A 21,151-nucleotide genomic window follows, 5' to 3' on the forward strand; every position below is an offset into this window, starting at 1 on the left:
TTACACCTCAAAAACACTAAATTTTGCCTAAATGTTTTTATCCAATTTTTAATACAAATGTCTTTCTACACACAGAAATACAAAACAATTTACAAGTAACTTTTCAGCAAGATATAGGAGCTTATTTATGTCAATAATTCCTTACTGATGCCTTAAAACAAGCTCAATATCTTACTTGTAAGTCACCTGTAAGTTGGTTTTGTCCTATTTCAAGTGCACAAAGATATTTACACTAGAAACCAAAGAAAAGTCTTGGTAAGATTTTGTGTTTTTTGCAGAACAATTTTTAAAAAGTGCTTTGTTAGGAACATCTTTACATGCACACAGATGTGTAGCCAGCACATTGGCAGGGGATTCCCTGATTGCAAAGCTCCTGTTTGGTTTCTACAATTGCATTCATAAAATGTCTAAACACTCCACATTTGATCTGCTTTAGAAGAGAGACAGAAAGCAGTAAAAAGCCCATCCACTCTCCTGTAGGAGGGGTTAATCCATCCATCCAGCCATCCATCCATCCATCCATCCAGCAGGGTGATTTTTGATGGATGCCCAAATGCAGCACAGCTTAGCCCAACACTCATCTCTGACCGACCGAATCATCCTCTCCTCTCTCCGAAGCCACACACACTCAACAGATGGACCACTCTCATCACCTTTCAGCGCTGGTAAGCAGCCCCATCAATATGGAGGAGGGGTGAGCGAGAAGAGCGAGTCGGGGAGGGGGTGAACAAGCTTTTCAAGTTTCTGTCAGTTGAGCTGGAAGCTCTGGAGCGAGAGGAGTCGAGGAAAACAACAGAAATCTGCTTACGTTTCATCTCTTCGTATCGACATGTTGCTTTGATTTTTGGGAGCCATTTTAATTTTTATTGTTATATTTAAGAGCAGACTGCATTTGTTTCTTGTCAACAACTATGGAACAATAAAAGTTGGAGAAACCTGGTGGACTATGAAGAAATATGGCGGTTCTTCTCTTCATCTGTCACCGACTACAGAACACTGCTTGCTTAAATGTTCTTCAAAGAAGGGATAAGTGAAACCTTGTGGGACTTTACTTCACACGCGTGGAGTTGTTTACACTAAATGATAGCAAGATTGTTGCATACTGCGCAGCAAAATCCTCCAAGACACCTGTGAAATGAGGCATTTTTCCTAAAAGATCCTTCAAAAAGATCACAGATTTCCACTTGTTGACGCCATCTTTGTTCCTTTTTACCCTTATAGACTGAGTCAGAATGAATATCTGGCTTATTCTTTTGCTTGCACCCATCCTAAAATCGCAAGTGACTCCAAAATTACCAGCAGTATTGTCCGGAGAGATGGCCAACAGCTCTGATTTTTCCACAAACACCACAAGAAGTTCAGAGGAATCCCCCACAGAACTTCCTGAGTTTGGTGAGATCCCTTCAGAGGTGCCCACCGAGGTGGAGGATGACTGGTCACCAGCAGAGACCTTTTTGTACACCGGAGACCCTTCCACTTTGAATATGGCTCGTTGCTCGCGGGCATACAGCACCAAGGCACTGACCGGATCTCTGCCGAGTAACTTCAACGCCCCACTCCAACCAGCTCAGGATGCGCTGGCTAACACCGCCAACTTTCTCAACATGGTGTTCCAGGCCAGCGACCTTCGGGAGAGCACAGTGGATGAGGATATGGAGTGGTACCATGCTCTAGTCCGTTCCCTTTTGGAGGCAGACTTGCTTATTCAGCGGGCTTTGCTCACCTTTGACGCTGACCCCTCTGCTCCGGTGCCACAGCTGGTTCTTCGCGCAACTCGCAACCCAACTGGCAAACAGCAGGCCATCCTCCTTCAGGACATATCCAAAGCCTGGGAGAGTCTCCACCCTCCATCTCCTGCCCCAGATGACAGCTGGTTTAGAAAACTGAAGTTCCCAGAGTCCGGCCAACCAACAGCTTCCCTGTCCAAGCGTGTTCTCCTCAATGACCTCACCACATTAGATACGCCAAAGTGGGGACAGGGTGACAGCTACGTGACCAACCGAACCGGGGTTCAGTATGCCAGTGCCCCGTTTCTGGACTGTAAGGACGGGTATTTTGAGCCTGGATGGATTCTCACCCTGTCTACCTCCTTCTACGGACTGAAGCCAGACCTGACACCAGAGTTCAGGTCAGTATCTCTTCACTCTCAACATTATGGGTGCTAACCTCAAAAGTGAACACATCCATTGTAAAAGGCCTGGTTTTTGTGATTTAAAAATGAGAATATGATAAAAACTGCTTCAAAAAGTTTTGATAAGATATATCTGATCAATTGCTTGTTAATACAAGCACAAAAAAAATACACAAAACTTTGTATTAACAAAGTTGCTATTTGGATAGAGGCCAGAGTTGGGTAGTAACTAGTTACTTTATTCAATTACATTTACTTGAATAATCTTTTGGGAAAAGAAATCCTAATAGGAATATTTTTACTAGACTGTACATTTTACTTTTAATTGAGTAAATTTACTATGAAGTATTTCTAATCTTACTTGAGTGAAATTTCTGGATTCTCTGCTCACTGAATGAAAAACTAACATGTTTCAACCAGAAACTCACCAGACACAAACACACACCTGCAATTTCGGATAAAGTTTCATAAGTTTTGTATTGACAGAAAGTCATTTAGAATTTTTTTCTCCTGGTTTTGTTATTTTTTTTGTCATTTATATGAATTGTTGTCACTTTGGTTCTTAAAATACCAAAATTTCCACTTAACTTTATATTTTTGGTCCATCTGATTATGTAGTTTTTAAATATTAAATACTTGATAATTTGATCAGTTTCTCAGTACTTTTGCCAAATACGTTTTTTGCTACTCTTACTTTTAGTGCAATTTTTGGGTACTCTGTCCACCTCTCAGTAAGACACTTTTGGTGAAGACAGTTTAAAGAAGAAAGGGGATGGAAGTGACTTTGGTCTTGAATTGAGAAAATATGAAGTGACCAGCAGTTGTGTGAATTTGTTGGTGTAAAAGGCAATAGGAGAACAGATTGACTTAAGATGACCTGTCAAACAGCCACTTGTTACAACTAAGGTATGCAAAATACCTTCTCAGATTGATTAAACCTTGGAGAAGAACAACAGAAGAAGGCCACACCTGGCTGCAATGCTATCAGATAAAAACAGGAAACTATAAGAGTGAATCCACACAGATTAACCAAATGAGTTTCCATTTCAACTGCATCATTCAGATAGTAGGGTCAGAGTTTGGTGTAAACAACATGAAATCATGGATCCATCCTGTCTGTGTCGACAGTCCAGACTGGCTGTGGTGACATAATGGTGCGGTGGTTTATTTTCTTGGCACTCTTGCACTCGCTCAATACCAATGTAAACACCACACACTACCTAAGTATTATTGCTGATCACTGGGATGTGGTGAAGATTCCCATCATGGATGTGCAGCTGACAAATCTGTAGCAACTGCAGAGGTGTTTCCTTTACAAATGTGTGCAAATCTTTGTTTATATTCTATATGTCGAAAAAACACAATTTCGCAAATGCGGTGTTTCCATTAAATTAAAATCACACATGAATAAGCTTGTTCACACAATAAACCACTAAAAACAATGGAAATAACAGATGCAAACAGTTAAAGATATTCATAATTGAGCCAAGTCGATAGTGTTCATCATCTCAGAGGAAACTTTGGCGTCTTATTCAGGCAGTTTGGGGAAATTTTAGTCTATGATTTTACGGAAGAGCAGTGGATTCAACATGTTGGAATGACACAACTTTTTATAAACTGTGCAAATCTGCGAGAGCTCTGGTGGAGTCAGCTGCACAATGTCCAAAAAACCCCCAACCAAAAACAATAATCCTCCAACCACTTCCCGTTGTCTTGTTCTTCTTTGTTTTCGCCAGTAGTAAGATCCAACTGTTGATCACATGACTTGAAAAAAGTGTTTTGATATGGCTGAAAACCCACCTTATCCTAGGTTAAACATTTTCTTTAATAATTTTTTTTAATACTAATTTTTTAATTGTTGTATGTCCATTAAGAAAATGTATTATATGGTTATTGGTAACACAGCTTGTGTTATGCTATATGGACCAAAATCTCAGAAGAACATTTCTGACACCTACTTGAATCTATGCCACAAACATTGAAGGCCATTCTGAAGGCAAACGGAGTTCGTACGTTATAAATTGTACCTAACAACAAAGCTGAAAAGAATCAAGTACTAAAAGCAGCTTAATGAAAATGTGCTTCAACAATCAGTTAGTTTCAGGGTGCAAACATGTAACCAGGCCATTGCTGCCAGATTTTACATTCTGCCCTTTGCAAAAATAGTAAGCAAACTGTTTTTGCTTGCTTTTCTGAGAGTAAAAACTGATAGTTTGTCTTTAAAAATGTAATTTTAGGATAAGCAACAAACTAAGAAATAAAAATAAATATTTATATTTCTCATTAGTTTCTTTTATTTCTTGGGGAATGAGATCTTACTTTCTGGAGGAGCAATTAATTGGCATGGTTGAATCAAGAAAACAGTTAAGAATTGATGACTGAAGCTGCATTATCTTTAATCATATTGTTGGCCATGTTTTGTGTTTCAGAGGTGTTGTACGTGTGGATGTGAACATTCAGGACATCGACTTGGATCAGTGTGCAACAGGTGACAGCTGGTTTGCTGATACTCACCAGTGCAATCGCACCAGCATGGAGGTAAACAAAGGAGAAATTATCTCAACAAGACAGACAATTATTTTGTACTTTCTTTCTTTAGTTGATTAAGAATTAGCCCATCCAGTTGACCTGGTGTTGGGTGGCTTGTTTAATATCAATGTTAAGAAGTTATGATAAAATTCAATGTTATTGAAGCGTAGTATTTTGAATAGCAACCATCATTGTAATATCAATGTGTGCAGTACTGCAATTGATGAAGGTCAAATTGAAAATTGCAGTATTTTGTAGGACACCTTTTGTAGGAACCTTACTGGACATTTTGTCCAGTAAGAATTTTTTAATTAAAAGTAGAAATTCCCCCCCCCCCCCCCCCCCCCCCAAAAAAAAGAAATTCTGGGCTTATAAAGTCAAAAATTTGCCTGAAAAAAGTCCACCAAAATCTTTGAGTTTTGAAAGTGTTCTTAGTCTCAAAAGTGAAAATGTTTAGATTTTTTTTTTTAACTCAGAAGTTTTTTCCTAGAAAAATTCTTGGATCAATCTAAAAACCTGAGAGTTTTTTCAAGCAAATTTTCAACTTTCAAACTCAGAAATTCAGACATTTTTTTCTCAAAAAGGACTGAAATTTTTTTGGCAGAAATTTACTCCTTTTTTTCTACCTACAATGGCCCTAATACGCCATCCTACCCTCACTAACCTTGGCTGTCAAAGCTTTCTAGTATGTAACAGCATCAGGATGATGTCCACGAACTTTTAATTGACAAAAACCTTGGCAGGCTGTTGCTATGACAACAATAAACAAGCCACAAGAACTAGCTCTCCCCTCCTTCCTAACTAATCAATAATATAAATACAGTAAAACTTATTACTCGACTACAATTTTTGAGTACACTACCCATCTCTGTGTAATACCAAGATAAATATCAGTGATATTTACTGTAGTATTTACTACCAAACTAGCAAAATTAGCTTAGCTAATGTAGCTTTTAACTGCAAGCTCAGTCTGTCACGTAGCCTACGTGGGTTTCTACATGTGGCTACTTACTCTGCCAGTCACCAGAACCTTTTTATACACACGAAGAGTTCGTACGTCCTTTACAGATCCCCTGAAACATTAATTGTATACATCCATAGGTTTCAGGCTGCAAAGCTCCTCCATGTACGCACTTTTCGTGTTCACAGTCAACTACGTCGTCGTATGAGATCGAAGGCAGCTTGCCCACGTCGTCTGACATATTTTCACTCTGCGTCTCACACGGTCGATACCGACAGCAGCGATTTTGTTAATGTATCTTTCTCTCGTACGTTGGTCCACATATTTCTCTTTATTGTTGACGTCAAAGCCATGGGTCTGCTATGCATTGCCTACTAAAATGGTGCGGATCACTTCCGGTTCAGACTTGTGAGAACTATGTACTGATTTTTGTCCTGCGACTTGAATTTATTACATTTTTACTAGACTTAATGATTTTTCCATTGATGGATATTGACTCTCATTGTGATTCACTAGATTCCCAAAGCCTTAGAAATAGTATTATAATTTCCACTTTATTTCCATTTATTCGTGAACTGCCTTAGCCTGGAGCAGTAAATAAATACAGTGTTAGGAAAGAGGCCCTCTGTTTATCTCAAAGACTCTTAGGTCCTTAAAAATCACTTGAAAAGATATACTGGGGTGACAAGAAAATAAACGGTTTCCTGGGAAAAACTCCCATCCCTGATTCTGTCGGTTACTTTTATGATTAATTTCCTTTCAATTATAAATGCTTAAACACTGTTTTTTTAAAGTCACAGCTTAAGTTTTATCGTCTATCTTCTGCTCATACTTTATTAACAAATGCACTCATCTGCTGGCTGTTGGCCCAAACAGCCCTGTATCAGCTTCCTTCTCTCTGATAGGTTGACATCTATTTAAAAGTGGATGGGGTTGGTGGCGGGCAGCAGGATGATCTGATGGATTATAGCCATAATCTAGCACACTGACATACTTCCTCTTTCATAGAGGTCTAAGCCCAAGGGAAGAGCATTCGAAAAATCCTCTGACACCTCATGGCACCAGTTTCCCATCCTGATTCAGTCTTTGAGACTTCTACTTTACTGACTGGAATATGGACTGTCCTGTTCTTCATCTCAATGCTTTTTTCAATGCCAAAATGCTGCTTATAATTTGAGAACATCACCTGGTTTTGAAGGTTTAGGTGAAGCCTTGATATATATAGAGGAATTACATAAAATATGAAGAAACATCCCATTACATCCCATTCTTTTCTGGATATACAGAAAGGAAACTCAGAAAAACCTTTTTTTATTCCTAAAGCAGCATCATCTTGATGATTGATACAATCCATTGATGCTTGAATTATCTAGCTAGCCCCTAACCCTAAACCACTTGATACATTCTTGTTGGTTGTACAGGAGGCTCCACTTCTGATTTTCAAAGCTGTAGAGTTGTGTAATTGCACATCTGTTTGCAACCATTTTCAGCAGCTTATTTGGATTTGAAGTGACAGAGACCCTAAAGCAGCTCAAAGTAGGCAGAACTGATCAGACTAAAATCTCATTATCTAAGAATGATTTTGTACAAAAAATCTAACAAACATGTTTTGTGTAACCCATAGACCTATCCTATCCTCTTCAAGGAAGCATCATAGGTCACATTTAAATTGTATGATTTGGGTCAAATGTTTGCATACTCTTCAACAAGCTTCTCAAAATAGTTTGCTGTAATTTTGGCCCATTTCTTCTCACTGAACTGCTGTAACTGAGTTAAGTTTGATGGCCTTTTTGCTCAGACACACTTTATTATTTTGTTGGGATTGACATGAGGGCTTTAAGCCACTTTCTAATATGTTGGTGATACATATTAGCCTATGTGGGACCTTTTTCATTTATAAGGTCCATTTGTGCTCAATTTGAAACTTTCTGGCAGGTCTTGAGACATTGAATGTTGCCTCACACTTCAGCTGTAGTTTAATCAGACCACAGGACAATAAAGGCAATGGTCCCTGTCTGCATTAATATATCTAATCTGGCTTTTGATGTTTCTGTTGGAGTATTTGTTTTTTTCTTTGCTGAGCAACCTTCCAGCCCATGTTGGTACAGGACTGGTTTCACTGACCAAAGGCATTTTCTGACTCATTTATCTCTGAAACACAGAGCTGGACATTGAAATGCTGTTTATACTATATAAACAGATGAATGTGGCACCATCAGGCATCTGGAAACAAGGGCTGAAATGATTGATCAGATTAATCATGATGAATCAGTTATTGAAATAATAATCAACTAATTTAGTAATCAATTAATCATTAACCGGAGTAAATAGTCTCAAAGACAATTTAATGAAAAAACAACATATTCAGAGCAGCAATGAAGCAAAAACTGTATAATACATAAATGGATTTTGCATTTAAGATACAAAAAATAGCTAAAGGGATAGTAATCTTATTAGTGTATGTGTAATAATCTCTGTTTGTCTCAGGTCCATTAGGATGACTTCACAAAAGACAGACTTTCTATTTATTCTAATCTAAGGAGAGAGAAAATCAAGATGGTGGTTAACATCAGGCCTGCTAACTAAATTTATCTAAAATATATGTTAAAATATATCACTGGCAAGAAAACACAGAGTTACAGCAGGCAACAGAAAAAGGGGGAGGGGCCAGTCGTTACTGGTTTCTATGGTAACCTCCACCCGGGAAGTCAGGAGAAAATGACTTGTTGACGAAACAAAACTAATTTGAAGAATTACTAAACTAATACAGGCGAAGTTCACATCTGCAATAAGGTTTTAAAACCACTAAAAGCTTATGTCACTCTGACTATTGTGACATTTAGATAATAGAAACAGTTTTGATGACCCATAACAACTGACCCATAACAGGAGAGGTTTGGTCTGCTTTAATAGACAGAGAGGAAGCAATATTATACTGTATATTTATACAGTGTATGTAATATATCCGAGTTTAACTGAATATACAACGTAATCAAGCCAAAGGCTTTTGAGGTCAGAGCTAATGCTACTACTACAAACACTGTAGTAAACAATAAAATGGCTTTTGAGCAGACATGAAGTTGTAAAGCTTTGGTTATTTCTACTTAAACATGCCAGAGGAATAGATTTGAATGTAGATGTGGCCATGGAGAGAATCAAGATGACTGCTGCGCATAATCCATGCTACATTAATGGTCAACTAGTGCCATTAGGTCTTTGAGCATTCAATAAAGAGGCTGTGAGTTTGAATATCCCTGCAGTCAGTGTGTGTTTGTGTGTTTGTCTAGGCTGGAGAACAGGATTTCTCTAAAAAAAAAAAAAAAGATAATACTCTCGGTTGAGGCATTATGTGTCCATTTAGCTTTTAGCTTAGATTAACACACACAGCATCTAAGCAAGTGTGTGTGTGAGTGTGTACTAGTGTCTGTGTCCTGACTGGCTAAATTGATGCTAGCATAAGAGAGAAGTAAAATGAGACTGAGTATCGTGACCCTGAGTTTAACCTTCATTCAGTCAGCTCCTGTTGGCTTCACTGTGCAGAATAAATGTGCTGCTGTCTCACATCCTCTTTATTTTTAACCAGAGGTACTCCAATGTCTTTGCTTTTGTGTAGGTCATGTGTCAAACTCAAGGTCCGAGGGCCAAATCCTGCCTGCTTCAGCTTTTTAAGTAGTCCTCAAGAGTCTAGAGAACCTTTGAGATAGCAGTTATGTTTTATTTTAGCAATGAAATCAAAGCAGTTTTTATCTGTGTTCTGCCTATTTAAATCAACGTGAAAAGATGTTCAGTATTATTTAAATTTAAGAAGTATTTATTGAATACAGAGATAGTTATTTGTTCATATTTAAGGACATTTCAGGACATTTATTATCTTTTCATGGCCCAAAATGAAAATTAGCTGGTCACTCTTGGTTCAGATTATATTTTTGATTAATTATCAATAATCTTGTGGCGGACCACCAGGGGGCGCCACTCATAACTTGGTTACAGGATGTCTTGATTTAAAAAATACATGATTCTGGTGCGGCTGCACAGTGGCACAGTTGGTAGCACTGTTGCCTTGCAGCAAGAAGGTTCTGGGTTTGATTCCCGGCCTGGGGTCTTTCTGCATGAAGTTTGCATGGGTTCTGGTGCTACTATTGTTTTCAGTTGGAGTTCAGTAAACAAAGTGATCGATTCAAGCTCCTGTGTCATTAATCTAACTCCCCCATAATCTGACTTCATAGCTGTTTTATATCCTGAAACTCTGCCTCCCAAAATCCATCAAATTATGACAAGTTAATGTATTGAAGAGAAATGCAAACTAAACTACAGATTTAAAGCTGCAGAGAATGCACCTTTTACAAAAATATGTTTTTTCCATGTCATCTTGTGGCAGTTAATATGAGACAAATCATCTTTTGTAAAATTACATAATTAATTACAATAGGACGCAAAAACAGGTTGAAAACAAGCAAGAAGAAAAATATATCAAAGCAGGGTCTTCGTATCTGGATCAATAAATAGATCTGCAACATAGCCAGGTCCCCTGGATCAGATGGACTCTATCTCTCAAACAAAATATGACAATCTTTCCTTTATTTTCCTAAGATGACCACAAACTCACACAGAATAACAAAATCATACAACCTGAAAGTAAATGAACTTAAAGAGTGAAAGCAGTGTCTCTCTTTCAGTGTGTGCCGGTTCCAGGCCAGGGCTTTCGATTCGGTCAGTACTGCTGCCGTTGCAAGGAGGGATACTACAACCCGGAAATCTCTCCTGAGGATTCAGGTAAGTCAACCAGGAAACCATCAACCAATTTCAAGATGAATATCAGAGAAGCTACAGCCTTTAGCGCTGCACACACTAATGTTATTCTGTTATTTTTGTGATTACAAAATTATGATTATTAAAAATGTGGACAAAGATTTTTGTTCGTGATTAGTCGGGGTTCACCCTGGACTGGTCAGCAATCATCAGGGTCACTAAGGAAAGTTTCTGGGAACGTCAAGTTAGTTACATGACATTCTGTTTTCCCTTGGTATAATTACATAATGTGACACACACATCACATTTTTACAGCCATTGGCCTCTAGACACATTGCAGCGTGACGTCACACACTGAAGATCCTGCCCCCAGCTTTCCTGCTTGAGGGCAAAAAAACGGTTCATCAACAATCACTACCATTGGTTTTAGCTGTCAAGTTGTCAAAATATCACTCTAAACCTTAATTATACGCCTGATATGTAAAAGAAAAATGGATGGAGTGCTTTGCTATTAATTGTCAAGACTACAACAACCAGTTAAAAAGTTTTCATTAAACAATAGCAAGAGAGGGAGGGAAGTCACTTATGGTAGCTCGACTATGACAGTCTTAGCATGTAGATGTGCTGTGGGATTTGGTGAGTTCTGGATCAGTTTAAATTAAGAGGTGTTTAAATTAGCTAATCTACCACTGCTGTGTACATAGTTGCAAAATAAATATCAACCCTGAAAACATAATACTGTAACAGACTGGATGTTCTGTTCTTTCTGTGGGAAATGTTTGCTGCTTCTTGGTGTTGAATCCTGATTCACTAGTGGAGCTGCTGTCAGTCAGTTGCTATGGGTACGAATGCGCGTAGCCTCACTGTCACCATGCCGTGACAGTTTTCTGTCGGTAGCAGTGCATTTACTCAGACAGCAATAGTAGCTTATGGAGGAGGTCGATATTTTCACAGATTATCTGTCTCATATTAAACTGACAACATGGTGACATTTTTAACTGATATTTAAAAAATTTTTTAAATAAACCCTACATGCTGCAGCTTTAAACAGAAGACAAGAAAAACTATATATCATTTGAAAAATGTGAAGAAAGAAAATATAAATTAGGTTTTAAGCAACATGACGCAAATAATGTGTGTGTGCATCTATCTCTTTCACATTTTTTATCATTTTCAGGACAGGTAGAGAAAAAGCTTTACAGACATGATTTCTTTCACCGGTGCATGCGAGAGCTGCAGGTTGCACATGGCTTCGCGTAGGTGGTGCAGATGCATAGGTTTGTTTTGCAGATGGAGACCCTATAAATGGCAGCGAAAGCAGCGTTACGTGTTACCCGAACATGCCCATCTGTCTCCCATGCTGGCCCGGCTGTAAGAGCTGTCAGGACAGCACCCCCTGCTGGGTGCAGGAGGACAAGCTCCTCAGGGCCGGGGTGCTGGCCCTGCAGGGAGTCTTCATGTTTCTCGTCTTTGTCAGCATGCTGGTGTCCTATCAGCACCGTCAAAACCGGGTGAGTCACATGCCTTAGTGAGTCAGGGCAAATTATATTAATTTGTTCCACTGGCAGATTATAATTAGTACTTTTTCATCAATATCAAGGAATTATTATAAATTATTGACTTAAAACAAGCTGAAAAATTACTTGTAAGTAAATATTGTCTTATTTCAAGTGTACTAAGATATTTATACTAGAACCTAGACAGAAATACTTGGTGAGATTTTGTGTTTTTGAGGTGAATAATGCCATCATGTCTTTGTGTAATATGTCAAAGTTCAAATTTTCCACAAATTGTTTACGGATTACTGGACATTTACTCTGTACATCAGAATAGCATAACTAAAACATGCAGGATAAGATGAACAAATTACAGTAAAATAAAACATTTTTAAATGTATGAGAATATGCAGCAGCTAGTGAAGTAGGTTGTAAGGTTAAAACTAAAATCCTCTGCCAAAATACAAAATCTCACCAATTATTTTTTGTCTAGTTTTCTGAGTACATTTCTTTGACTACAAAAGTGAGATAAAATTAACCTTTAAGCAACTTTTCAGTAAGATATAGGAGCTTGTTTTAAGTCAATAATTCCTTAATATTTAGGAAAAGGTACTAGATTAATTCACTTACAACATGGTAAAATGTCTTGTTATACAAGTTTAACTAGTACTTTTTAAAATTAATAGTAAGGACTTATTTACATAAAACAAGCTCCTAATTTTGCTGAAAACTTACTTGCAAGTTTTGTCTCATTTCAGGTGTAAAATATTTGCACTAGGAATTAAACAGAAATACTCGGTAGGATTTTGTGTTTTAGCACTCTGTGCTTCATCTTTTCATTTTGTTTTCCGTCTCCCTTCGCCTCGTTGCCTTCAGAGGATCCGCGCCTCCAGTCTCCTGCTGCTGGAAACCATCCTGTTCGGCTCTCTGCTCCTTTACTTCCCGGTAAGTACGATGTAAAGTTCCTCATGCAAAACACACCGTGTGCGTTTCTCAGCTCCAGTCATAGATGATTTCTCAGAGTTTATGTTCATTTGGTAACATCTGCCTCTGCTGATGAGGGATTGTTCCTGCAGACTGAGACAGTGTGTGCAGAGCGGCACATTAACGGGAAGTGATTTAACGTGTCAACATGTTAATGGGCTGGCCGCTCTGCCCTTCTGAACTACTTACAGTCATTTCTAAAAATAACAAGTGATCAGCATTTAACAGCTAAGCAGCATTTGAGGTACAAACAGAGAAGCCACCATACAGAAATACTAAATATAAATTATTACACAAACTACTATAGCATTTTCGCTACTTTTTACTTGAGTAGAAATATGTTGAAGTATTGCTACTTTTACTTGAGAACAATATTTGGCTACGCTACTCACCTGAGATAATAACTAACTAAATGAATAAAAATAATTTACATTGATGAAAACATTTGACTTACTTTGCTAACATATTGGCCTCTGTACGTAAGTTAAAGCGCAAACAGCCACTTCTACCCAGCTCCCTGAGGTAGCCGTACTTTGCTAACATTTGATCAACACCTTTATGCTACATTACTTGTATCAGAGTTGAGTTTGTCTCCCCCTGCAGGTCTTCATTCTGTACTTCAAGCCGAGCACGTTCAGATGTATTCTTCTGCGCTGGGTCCGAATGCTTGGCTTCTCCGTTGTTTATGGCACAATCACACTGAAAATGTACAGGTAAGGAATTGATATAACGCCAGAGAAACGTTATATCAACATTTAGCTAGCAGCTGGCTAATCTTCTGCCATAGACCACAGACACTGGCTGCGTTTCCACTGATAGCGCAAATCCTTGTCTATTCTGCTAATGTCGAAGAATCACAATCTCGGGGTTTCTATTAAGTAAGAAATTAAATTAAAATCACACATAAATAAGCTTATTCACTCGATAAGTCATTAAAATAACTATGGCGACAGATGTAAACATTTACATGACACATATAATTCAGTCATGGCGCTAGTCCTCATCATCTCAGCCATCAGAGGAAATGTCGGCGTTTTATTCAGGCGTTGGAGCAACACACTTCTTATCCTTGGGTGCGGCTACTGAGCGGTGTTTTGGGGAAACTGTAGTCGGCCATTTTACAGAAGAGCTTTGGATTTAACACGTTCGAATGACAGAACTTTTTATGAACTGTGCGATGCTGTGAGAGCGCTGGAGAAGCTAGCTGCACATAGTCGTAAAAAACAGAAACAAACCGTCATCTTCCAACCACTTCCTGTCGTCTTCTTCGCCGTTTTTACCAGTAGTAAAATCCGGCTGTTGATCGCTTAACTTGGGTGTGACTTTATCTCAACTGAAAAAATAGAATGCCTTCCTTCAAATACTTTCTCTACATCTTCAGGGGGGATTTAAGTTGTTCTCACCTACTTTAACATTTAGCATCCAGCTAGCATTGCCTGCCTCTTGGTAACAAGTAGAGGAAGCTGTGCAGTGCAACACTGACTGCCTCTCTCCCTGACCAGGGTGCTGAAGGTGTTCCTCTCACGGACAGCCCAGAGAATGCCCTACATCTCCAGCCTCCACCTGCTGAGGATTCTGGGAGTGATGCTGATGACGGTCAGCTGGTTTCTGTGTGCGTGGACCGTGGGTGTGCTCCAGAACCGAGACAGGAACATCCCCGTTGTTGTTACTGCTACAACGTCAGACGGCCAGGGATTCACCCTGTGCTACCTGGACCGCTGGGACTACATGATGGCTGTGGGTGAGTGTGGGCACAAGACATGATTATTGATAAATTCTATCAGACTATTTGCTTATTTATTTCAACTGCAATGAATACAAACTAAGCAGCCTACCAAAAATTTGACCTTTTGCGAGATACACCTTGTTGTGGGTCCGGTTGGAACGCCTTTTGCTTTCACAAGACGTTGTTCCACCGCATCCCATTGAGATCAGGTAACGGTGGAGAGCAGAAAACAGTTTGCTGCAGATCTAGAAAATAGCAATCAGGCCTGAAAACCTGGCTGTAGTGATAGACTCAGCAAATAAATATTTATAATTTACTAATCACTCATTTGGTCCATTTTTTACTTCAGCTGAGCTCCTGTTCCTGTGTTGGGGCAGCTCCCTGTGGACCGCTGTCAGGCCGGTTCCCTCAGCCTTTCATGAGCCTCGCTACATGGGCATCGCCATCCACAACGAGCTCCTGCTCTCCTCCATGTTCCACCTGTTTCGGTAATGCAACCCTTTCAGGATTTCATGTGTACTCTGAAGTACAAACTGGGCTGAGCGAGCGTTAATAATGTGCTTCCATCTTGCATTAGGTTCACCTTTCAGTCTCTGCATCCTGACTGGATGCTGCTGCTGTCCTTCATGCACACCCATGTCACCATCACAGTTACCCTTACGCTGCTCCTCGTTCCAAAGGTATTTAACTTTTACATTAAATTTATGGCTTTGTAGTTTCTTAGGAAACCAAAAGCTGATATGTAACTTCAAACATTTTGGTCCGAGATAATAAATACTCATTTATACTTAAACCAATCAATCATTTATTTATATAGCCCTTTACACATCCACAACATTGGTGAACAAAATACTTCAATCAATCAAATTTTATTTGTATAGCACATTTCAGCAGCAAGGCATTTCAAGGTGCTTTACATAATTAAAGAAAAAATAAAAACAAAGAGATTTTTCTGGGGGGAAAAAAAAGATTACAAAAGATAAAAACATACTTTTGTTACGGAACTTAAACATGTTTGCTGTTTTAACATAAAACATGGTAAAAACAAGGTAGATAAAAGAAGGAAAATAAAACCAGAAGTTCCACTACATTTTTAGGTATTAAAAACTTGCCTGAATAAAAAAAGTCTTGAGTTTTTATTTAAAATGGCCAAATTCGGTTATAGATTAAAGATCTAGTGAAAGCTGACTCCAAAATGCTTGGTCAAACCAACATAAGTACTTTGTTTGTGGAACTGTAAATAAATATTGACTGAGTTGGTGCAATAACTAGGATACACAATGGAGAGCAAGGCTGTTAAGAGCTTTAGGGATAATTAATAAGTTTAAAACCTTTCCTAAAATTTACGTGAAGCTGATTGTTTCCCCGTCTGGAAGTGAGAGTTAAAAGTGTGACCATAGTTGGTGAAACCCAGACTCGACTACTTTGGTGATATGTTAAAATTTTAAATCCTTTTTGAATGTGACCCCTACATTTTTTTTATAGTCGCTGAATTTAGTAGTCAGAAATTCGAAGTCAGTGGTAGTAAAACCAGTTAAAATAAAACCAGTTCTGTTCTGACTTAGCCACATACAGTTAGGGATGTATTATACAAAAGTCACATTTTGTTATTCTATTTGGGTTTCCACTGCTTCTTTAATATAGGCAAACCAAATATTCAAGTTATCTCTATTCAGTACCAGTTTTTCTTATATGTTACTCTTCCATGTACTTGTGCATCTTCTGTAGTTTTTTTACGAGTCTAAGGCCAGAAGAGAGGAGATAGCAGCAGAAGTGTATGAAGATGAAATGGATCTGCGACGTTCTGCCTCCTATCTCAACAACAGCTTTTGTTCTGCTTGGAGCGAGCGCAGTATGGACCCAGATGATTTTCAGGTAAAGTCTCATGTCCCCTCACACCAGGCTTTAAAACTACAGCATGCAGTTAAAATGAGATGCTTACCCCAAAAAGACATTTTTTAAGATCAGACTAAACTTATTTCATTTAGGGTTAGATAAGAGTACCTTCTTCTAATTCAAATAAGATTAATTAGAAGAATCCATATGCAGGTGTTTCAAGCCAACACCTCAAACTCCTGGTACAGCCAAAGGAAATCAGGCAAAATATCAGGAATAATTATTTCCAAATGCCTGAAGGCGCCATCTGTTCAAACAGTTGAATGCAAATATAAACGGCATGGGAAAGTACAGCCATATCAAATGAAAGGCCGCTCAGACAGGAAGAAGCCAGAAAACAGTTTGCAAATTAATTAACTGTTTTTGGAGACCTATAGTCTCGTTGAGACTAAACCGTTCACACAGCAAGTCTTGAGACTCAAATTTGATTATCCTAAAATCAGATTTTTTTTTCATGCTAATTAAATGTTACCACACTCAGACTTTTGTGTGAATGGTTAAAGACCCGGATGCTCAAAAGAAGAACGTAGAAGTTGTTGAACAGTGCGATCCGACAGTGTTGCCAGAAGATCAAAACAAGACAGAGGAAGCTAAGAAAAAAAGGAAGCACTGCCAGCTGCAGCTGTTGTTTACGCCCAGATTTACAGTGTCTCACTTCTTCTGGCGCAGAATTTTGATGCATGTCTCACATCATTGACATAAAAGCTGGAAAAAATGCATCATGACCATTCTGACTGCAGACGTTGCAAAATCTATCAGATCTGATTGAGTACAACTTATGAAGTGGCACAAACTAGATCTTTTTGGGACAAAAGTTGCATATGGGCAAACAAAATTGGATCAAATTTCCCTGCTGTGCAAACGGAATTTCAGACTGAAGGGTTAGGTAATATGAAATAGGGGGAAATTCGCAAAATGGAAATCAAAATCTGAATCAGCAACACTGGTCTCTTGTCAGGAAAATGGTAGAGGTTAGTCATACAGTTTAAAAGGACAACATATGTTTGTTTTTATACCATGCATGTAAATGTTTGGTTTAAACTGTAATTTACCAATTGTAGAGGAAATCCCAAGATCTCTAAATGTGACACTGTTTAGTTGAAGGCATGTTGAGTCAAATTTATGACCTTTGTTCACCTTTCCTTCATTACACCCCAATGTTTTCTCCTGACATAAAAATGACATTTAGACTTTCCTCTGATTTGTTTCTTTCATTGTCTTTTCCTCTCTGTCGTTTCAACTTTCTGCTCAATCCCAACACCAATTTCCTGCTTTCTTCACATGAATCAGGATGAGCTTAAGAAGTTGTATGCCCAGTTAGAGGTCCACAAGGTGAAGAAGATGACAGCAAACAACCCTCATCTCTCAAAGAAGCGCAGTTCTCGATGTGCACTGGGAAGATCGCTTATCAAAAAAATTGCTGAGTTCCCAGAAACTGTAAGTCGGCAGTGCAGCCGTGAAGAGAGGGATGGATCCTTCCGCATTAGTCACTCTGATTCGTTTAGGATGGCACCAGATTCTGTAAGTATCAGTTACAGAAGTTCAATAAAATCCCATTCATCGTTTATATGCAAGTCCCAAAATGATCATCATTATGTGAGAGAGAGAGGCTCCTCATTCCGTGACTCTACATTAAGGGCCAATTCTGTGAAGAGATCCTCCCAGCGATCTGAGACAGATTCCCTGGATATTCCACCTGCGGTGTGCAAGTCCGCCAGTGCTCTGAACTTGACAATCGATACCAATCTGCTGCATCCTGATCACACAAGGCTTCATAAATCCTGGAGCCTAAGCTCCTCTACCACCCATTCCATAGAGAACATCCCAAAGATATCTGGTGGAAGTGCAATGCAGTCAAAGCAGAGCATTTCCATTAGCGATCAGACGCGGAGTGCCCTCCAGTCTGAATCATTTGACAAGGCTGAGGTCTGTCCCTGGGAGGTGGAACCAGAACAATCAGGGGACAAGAACACAAAGCATGTTACATACGCAAGCTCAAAGGACAGTGAGGAAAAGGAGTTACCCTCCCCACAAGCACTTGTTTGTCCCTGGGACCATTTGCCGCCTGTTGAGAAGACTCCTTCCATGGACAAAAACTTTCAAACTGACAGCGTGTCACCTAAAACCCCAGTAACTGTGTCTGCAAGTGCACCAGGTACACCAAGACCCAAAGTGACAAAGGATCAACGAGTCTTATCCTTCCGCAACCCTACTAATAAGTGGCTCTCTGTGAAATCTTTTATGTCATCTGTTGACAGTAGCAAATTCAGTAAGGAGATACATTTAAACAGGGAGGATTCCCAAAAAAGCCAGGAGAGTGCCTCCACAACACCAGTGTCTGGATCATCCAGTAGGCGTCCAAGCATGGACAAGAAGTCACTGCAGAAATTTAGTATGTCAACAACAGATGGAAAGCCCAGCCTTGTGAAGCAGAATGCTGTCAGGCTGTCTTCTACGGATTCCTCTGATAGAAGCCCACGAAGGATTGTGATTGTAAGATCAACCATCTCCCCTACTGACGCTGATGATTCTCAAAAAGAGGACAGCCACGAACATGTGTTTCTATCAAGGCAGAGCAGCAAACGTAGTAGCATAAGTTCCTGGGAGACCATAAGCAGTTCAAGAACCCCTTCAACTCGTCGGAGAGGCAGCAATCGAATCAGACCAACTGTCAATGCATCTTACACAGATGTTTGTCTTGGGGATGGAACAAGTTCTGCACAACCAGGAGAAGGACCAAAGAAGCAGCAGAGCATCAAAGCAAACATCTGTTCGCAGGAATCCCAGGTGATGGAGCGCTCAAATGTTTGTCCATGGGAATCACAAGACCAAGTGACTTCGAGAGGACAAGAGAAGACTCGGGTTGATGCATGTCCTTGGGAATCACAAGATATTCCAGTCACTCCGCACTCTATGACATCCAAAGAGCCACAAACTCAATCTTTTAAAGTAGACGTTTGTCCCTGGGAGAATGTAGAAACTCCCCAAATTTCAATAAGACAAGACAGTGAATATGCAAATATTTGTCCCTGGGAGGTTCAGGACAAGGATGAAAGTACATATGAAAACCTAAATCCTGCAAGAAACAAAGGTACGCTGATGGTACCTTTTCAACATGAAGTCATGAAATCTGCCATCTATCCCAGTTCATCCACAGAAGTTATAAAAGTTACCAAAACCCCCAACACAACATCCCCTGCCCTGAATTCAAGTACAGAACTGTCCAAAGCAGCTGAAAGCTGTCCATGGGATTTCCCTGATCCACCTAATCCCATGGAAGATATTTGCCCATGGGAAGCGGGAGACAAAGAACCTTCACACAAAGACTCTGCTTCGCAAATGACTGTGAACAAAGATGTGTGTCCCTGGGAAACTGGCCATCAAGACAAACCTGATGTATCTGAAGAGACAGATAGCAACAGGGTGAATGTTTGTCCATGGGAGACTGAGTCTTGTGAAAAAAAGGAAGTGTCCAAAATGGAGTCTCAAGGGCTGCAAAGCCCCTCAAAAGTGTTAAGAAAGCAAGACAGTGGTAGGGCAGACGTCTGTCCAAGGGAGACAGATGATCCAAAAATTCTCAAAAACAAGGACAATGCTTTGGCAGATGTTTGTCCATGGGACACAGAAGACACAAAAGTTATAAAAGGCCAAGATACCATTAGAGAAAATGTTTGTCCGTGGGACACAGAAGACGCTAAAGTTACAAAAGGGCAAGATACCATTAGAGAAAATGTTTGTCCTTGGGACACAGAAGACGCTAAAGTTACAAAAGGGCAAGATAGCAGTAGAGAAAATGTTTGTCCGTGGGAAAACGAAGAATCTAATGTCTTAAAAAAGCAGGACAGCATTAGAGAAAATGTGTGTCCATGGGAAACAGAAGAACCAAAAGTGCTGAAAAAGCAAGACAGCACACGGACAGATGTTTGCCCATGGGAGACAGAAGAAACTAAAGACAAAGATGTTTGTCAATCCAGTAACAAAGAATGGGGAGATGAAGTAAATGTTCCCACAACTGTTGCAGAAAATGTTTTGTCTACCAACAGTGACGCAGATGTCACGGACAACCAGATTACTCTCGAAGATGAGACTCCAGGAGACATGGACACGGAGCAGACGGATGAGTCTAAAGCCAACTTGGCTTTGGGTCGGCGTGACGCTCTGTGTCCATGGGACATCATCAGGAGCTCATCAGGCTCATTTACAGACAACACTACAGACGTCTTTACATGGGAGCCTGAGAACATCCCAGAGGAGGACGAGGAAGATGATGCAGAGTGTGCTGCTGAGGCTCTCGTTTTCCCACCCGATTTGTGAAATCAAAAGGAAATAAACACTTTCTGCTATTTGAGTTAGCAGGAGTTAGGGTCAACCCTAATATTGAACTATACACTGCAAAACACAATATTTTACCAAGTATTTTGCATCTAGTTTCTAGTGCAAATATCTGTATACTTGAAATAAGACAAACCTAACTTACAAGTATCTTATGAGCAAGATATAGGAGCTTGTTTTAAGTCAATAATTCCTTAAATTTGATGGAAAGTACTAGTGCAACTGGAGGATTATTTCATTTCATAAGTGAATTTGGCAGTGGAACTAAAACTTTTTCATCAATATTAAGGAATTATTGAATTGACTTAAAACAAGATCCTTTATCTTGCTGAAAAATTACTTATAAG

General features: G+C 39.4%; 1 protein-coding gene across 1 annotated transcript; it reads left to right on the forward strand.

Moving 5' to 3' along the window:
- The first annotated feature begins 316 nt into the window (after positions 1-316).
- Positions 317-20,873, forward strand: gpr179 (G protein-coupled receptor 179). The gene is made up of 11 exons (XM_008418667.3): positions 317-2,128; positions 4,561-4,669; positions 10,298-10,394; positions 11,661-11,881; positions 12,743-12,811; positions 13,454-13,563; positions 14,353-14,591; positions 14,926-15,064; positions 15,154-15,256; positions 16,305-16,451; positions 17,763-20,873. The coding sequence occupies exons 1-11, from the start codon at positions 1,233-1,235 to the stop codon at positions 20,784-20,786; spliced, it is 5,154 nt and encodes a 1,717-aa protein (XP_008416889.2). The 5' UTR covers positions 317-1,232; the 3' UTR covers positions 20,787-20,873.
- Positions 20,874-21,151: the final 278 nt, after the last annotated feature.

The sequence above is a fragment of the Poecilia reticulata genome, chromosome 1, assembly GCF_904066995.2.
Source record: "Poecilia reticulata chromosome 1, P_reticulata-male-v2, whole genome shotgun sequence".
Classification (NCBI taxonomy): Eukaryota; Metazoa; Chordata; class Actinopteri; order Cyprinodontiformes; family Poeciliidae; genus Poecilia; species Poecilia reticulata.